General features: G+C 40.3%; 1 protein-coding gene across 1 annotated transcript in view; it reads left to right on the forward strand.

Moving 5' to 3' along the window:
• Positions 1-322: 322 nt before the first annotated feature.
• Positions 323-5634, forward strand: part of LOC106535580 (spectrin beta chain, non-erythrocytic 4) — a gene marked incomplete at its 3' end in the record, with an annotated part of 45866 nt that continues 40554 nt past the window's right edge. Inside the window, 2 exon segments of the mRNA XM_014032620.1 lie at positions 323-962; positions 1180-1334. Coding sequence (XP_013888074.1) covers positions 1212-1334 — 123 coding nt within the window.

Consider the following 5634-nt stretch of genomic DNA (forward strand, 5'->3'; position numbering starts at 1 on the left):
AAACCTCCCAGTTTTCTTTGCTAATTCTGATTTGAGTGCAGAGAARTGTCCCTAGTGACACTGAGGGATGACGCAGGCTCTCTTCCTCTCTGTTCTACCAACCCCCCACCCCACCCTCTCATTTTTTTCTAGATAACACCATATTTTCACTCTTTTGACTTGCTCTCCCCACCATTTCTTCTCCGATGTCGGTACTTCCTTTTTCTCCATTTCCTTTCTCAGATTCCCTCTGTCCCCCCTCCTCTCATTGCCTTCCCCCTACCTCCCCTCGTTCTCACTCACTCTGCCACTGCAGTGCTGATCGTGATTGAACACACACTCCCACTGGCACACACACACACACACACATATTCATGCATACGGGAGCGTAGCTGAGGACTGCAGCAGCATGCAGCAACTGTGAGCTGAGCCATTCAGGGACTGAAGGAAGAACTCGGGAGGGAAAAYGGTGCCAACCTAGACTAGCCTGCTYRCATCTTTGCAGTGTTGGGAAGCGATGATTTCAAGAGAAGACGGCTTATGATASTGAGCCTCCGCTGCACTGCCTCTGCATCCCATTCACCGCGCTCCTCCCACTCCTGTTCCTTTTTCTCCTCCTCTCTACAGCATCATTAGACAGGACTACAGATTGACAGGAACTGGCAAGTGCTGGATGGTCAGGATTTATTCTGTGGCTATGCTACCTCTGTCCACTCGCAGACGCCTGGATTGAAACTGACATTCGGAGCTAAAATATAGCCTCGACCTGCSACGAATCTTGGATGTGTTTGTGATTCTTTACCAGTGTTGTCACTGGCACATTTCCTCGTTTTGTCTTGATGCTGGTTGTTTTAGCCTTTTCTGAGACTGGCTAGCAGGCACTGCAGCATCAGGACCGCAACATCCATGAAGTGGTAGAGCATGAGGACCCAGGGGTGAGCCTAAGGAAGGGCTTGAGTGCTTCTACTGCTACCACTGCTGAGGTGCTTATCTTGAATTTTTTTTCTTAAGGAATAGGTGTCAGTTTTTTTTTTTTGGGGGGGGGGGGGGTAGTTATCAGTACAGGTAACTAGGCCTCTGCAGAGCAAAGTGGGTGGCTCTTGCATAAAGGAGGCAGGCAGGACATCCTGTGCGAAAGGGGAGAAAAAGGGCCGGTTTGAGCATTGGCCTCCTGATGGTGGCTATTTTTGTCTCCCCTAGCTGAACGATTGGGACAGCAGGTGGAGGAGAAGATGCTWATGGCCCGAGACACTGCGCGGGATGAAGCTCAGAAGCTGCACAGGAAGTGGCTGAAACACCAGGCCTTTATGACAGAACTGGCCCGCAATAAAGAATGGCTGGCCAAGATAGAACAGGTGAGTGGAGGTGACCGGGAGCAAGGCAAAGACAGAAATAAGCATATGTCTGAGAAACAGTTGAATAGGYGAAATTAGGTGAGATGTCATCACTCAGCCTTCATTTCTGTTCAGGAACRTCCTGTTATACTCTCAAGGGTATATTGACATAATAGTAGTGTTATTTTTAGTCACACATATGGTGTAATACTGATGATTCATGTGGGTCTTTTTGCACTACAGTTTAACRAATCAGATTTTAAGTTGAGGGCTTTGGTAAATCATACAGAATACCTGTAAATTTTACAGCTATAAGAATCAGAAACAACATTTCCATAGTGTGGAGTAACAGACAGCTGATGYGTGGTCAGTTTGCATCATTAAAAGATGCTCTGCTTGGCTGCATTACCAGCTGACAGAGCAACATTGCTTCCACACAGAATGCTTCCCATGCTGTTCGTCACAGTGTTGCTCAGATGGCGTTTTATAATGTGAATCAGTCAAACTAACTAAGAATATAACTATTAAWGGACTGGCATTCTCTAAAACAATGCTGTCGCCACTTCTTATTTAGAGTTTGAAACTAAAATCGTGCTGTGCTGGAAAATGAAAAAGAATTAACAATGAAAATGTTAATTGAGGATGTGTTGTAAGTGGTGTGACTAAAGACTGAWTTTTCAGTGGCAGGCCTTTTTTGTTGTCTTTTTGTTTTGTTTTTGATTTGTTTTGTTTTATTTCCTAAGGTCAGTTGGCTGTGGTGCCTATCTGATTTGTTTAAAAAGACATTTTGAGCAAAGATCTTGTAATTTGTTAGCACTCAGAACGTGTTGGGGTTGGACTCAGCTATTACCACACAACTTTGTCAGTTTTTGTAAAATTGACTGAATTATAATATTTTTTTCTGTTTTCACGGTCTTCATGAGTTAAGTTGATTCCCAAAGTTAATAAATTGTTGATTGACAGCTTTTCAGAAATCTGTGGCTGAGTGGTTAAAGAAGTCGTCCACTAACCAAAGAGTTGGTGGTTTGATTCCCCGCTATTCAGTCATATGTCAAAGTGTCCTTGGCCAAGAGATTGTACTCTGCCTCAGGCGTGTGTCCCATCAGTGTGTGACTGTGACTTAAAAAGCCCTGATTAGTCTCTATAGATTGATTTGAACATGTTAGCTTTGTAGAGAGACAACCAGGTGTTGTGTGAATGKGTAMATGAGGACAGATTGTTGTGTGTGAAGCACTTTAAGTATCATGGTTGGATAGAAAGGCACTATATATGTACAGATCGTTTACATCCAATTATTGTTTATTGAAAGTTTAATTCAAATTTGTGTAGTGCTTCTTCAAATATTTTGTTAAGAGACAGACATAAATGGGAGAATACATCAACGGCCTTTGTCTTTCAGTGATGGAAATAACCAGTTTTTTCATGCATTAAACAATTATAATTTTACTTTTTAAAGGGATCCCCGATTAGTTATAACGTTAGACTTTATTTAATCAACATATATTTTAACTGTAAAATAAAGACTGTAAAAATACTGTAGGCTATTTAGTTTTTATAATTTTTAAACTAAAAGTTAAAAAATTTATTACACGGACAGAGCCATGTTATTTCCACACAAAGCATTCTGGGTAAATGATGACGTGGATAGGTCCTCGGTGCGAGGCTGCTAGCGAGCTATATCCACCCTGAAGGTTAATCTTGGACAATATCTGATGATCGACTCTTTTAAATGAAACCAGAGAGCGTTGACAGAGAGGAGAAGGTAGAAATGACTCAGCCTGGAACTGAAAATATGGATGGAGGACAACAGAGCTGCTTCATGGAAGAAGAACCTCAGCTTAGCCTGTTAGCTTTAACATTAGCGCCGACACTATATTGCCTTATATGTATTTGCTCGGTGCTAGCGCGTCAAACAAGCTAAACTGAGGTCCTCCATCCATATTTTCAGTTCCAGGCTGAGTCATTTCTACCTTCTCCTCTCTGTCAACGCTCTCTGGTTTCATTTAAAAGAGTCGATCATCAGATATTGTCCAAGATTAACCTTCAGGGTRGATATAGCTCGCTAGCAGCCTCGCACCGAGGACCTATCCACGTCATCATTTACCCAGAATGCTTTGTTTGGAAATAAAATGGCTCCATCCGTGTTAATATATTTTTAAACTTTTAGTTTAAAAATTATAAAGACTAAACACCCTACAGTATTTTTAGTCTTTATTTTACAGTTAAAATCTATGTTTATCAAATAAAGTCTAATGTTACAACTAATCGGGGATCCCTTTAACTAACGTTACAGAACTGCCAAATAAAAAAATCATTGTTTAAGAGAAAAAACAATTTAAACTGCAAAATGACTCACAATGAAGAATTTTATGTATGTACCAAATACCATATACCAAAATGTCAGACTATTTTTCCTGAACAAAAGGCTCACAAATTAAACGTGACAATTTTCATTTACATTACATTGTTTTATTTTTAATTTTGTTTGAATTAAGAAATTGTTAGACTACATAGGTTTTTGCATACAGTGATAGTGTAAGTTGCATAATAATGTATTAATTAGATAGCAGGATAATTAATTATAACCACACTCCTTTAACAAAGACTACAGAAGAATGATTCATTTGTCAAGATCTACTTTGGTTGTCCTGTGTGAAATGTTTTTATTTTTTAGGTTTGTCATGTTGTACTCTACTCTGTCTACTTCTCCGGTCCTGAATGATTCTTTTTTTTTTTTTTTTTTTTTTTTTTGTGAGGGTGAGAACTGGGCATTGTGCAGAGGAAAAACTAATGCAGATTTGTTTGCATAAAAAACGTGCGTAACTCATAATGCTGGAAGGAACAACAATTACAGTTTTTCTCAGTTGCTAAAACACTAAAACCTTTTGTCTGAACCAAATGCTCAGTGCCCTGAACCCATTTATTGAAATATTCAGTCTTTTGACAGAACCTTGAACACATTTCACCCAGTTAGACATCTTGTAGACATATTTTCACTCAATGAAACACATATTGCACTGTGCTTGACTTGGTTGTCCACAATGGTAAGCAAGGGTAGAAAAAGGGAGACACAATTGAAACAGTTGTGTCACAACTTGAACACAACTTAAAATTGATCATACGTGTAGCTTAAAATGTCAACACACCGATATAAGTTTTACCGATGGAAAAAAATCACAGAGGTAAATACTGTATATACAGTATACTGTAAAATAATGTATGCACCTTTATTGTTGTAATGGATTTCCATTTATGATTAGAACACACACACACACAAACTTGTTTTTATATCCTTGTGGGGCCCGTCCATTGACTTCCATTCATATTTTTGTAATTTTATATCCTAACCCTGACCACAAACCCTAAGGCTAACCTCACAGGTCCACTTGGTCCTAAACCCAACCCCCAACCCAAAATCAGCCTCTGAAGTTGTGGGGCCCAAAGCACCTGGTCCCCACGATGCTGCATTTTCCTTAAACATGGGCCCCACAATGTAGGAAAAACAAGGCCACCCCCACCCCCACCCCACACACACACACGTTTGCCCAGCTATACATTTGGGGACATTCCATTGACTTCCATTACATTTCTATATCCTAACCCTGACCACAAACCCTAAGACTAACCTCACAGGTACCTACCTGACCCTAAAACTAACCTAAACTCAATTCACACCTTGGTCCTAAACTTAAGCCCTGACCCACCAACGGCATTTGCTCTTATGGGGACTAGACTCAGGTCCATATAAGTACCAGTCAGGTTCCCATAAGTAACATCATGTCCTCAGAAGTAGGTGTGTATGCCAAAAAAAACTGTCCCACAACTTAGGGAAAACCAGTTTACATTATTCTTCTTAAGAATTGGTTGAAGTTCAAGCTAATCAAAGAATAACTCTGTGAAAGCCTTTCAGTTTCAAAAAACACTTGTTTCTAAATGTTCACCAATGGTCTTATTTGTTACTTTTAACTCCTGGCTGGTAACATGATCCGTTGCATAAATAAACAACAAAAGCACATCTAAGTGAGAGACCAAGTCAATATCTATCATTTAACATGAGATTTATGACATTTATTCTAACATAGTGAATCTACATGTAAGTTTGACATCCTGGAAATTCTGAACAATGCATATACTTAATAGTCTGATACATAGAGGAGGTGGTGGCGCAGACGGTAGAGAAGTCATGTCTGTCATCAGAAGGTTGCCAGTTCGACTCCCCAAACCAACCAACCCCCGAGCAAGGCCCTCAACCCACTGCTGCTGCCCGGGCCAAACAGGGGTTTCTGTGAACGAGTAGGCGTATTTGATGGACTTTGTTAAA

Source organism: Austrofundulus limnaeus, unplaced genomic scaffold (genome assembly GCF_001266775.1).
Source record: "Austrofundulus limnaeus strain Quisiro unplaced genomic scaffold, Austrofundulus_limnaeus-1.0 Scaffold1494, whole genome shotgun sequence".
Taxonomy (NCBI): domain Eukaryota; kingdom Metazoa; phylum Chordata; class Actinopteri; order Cyprinodontiformes; family Rivulidae; genus Austrofundulus; species Austrofundulus limnaeus.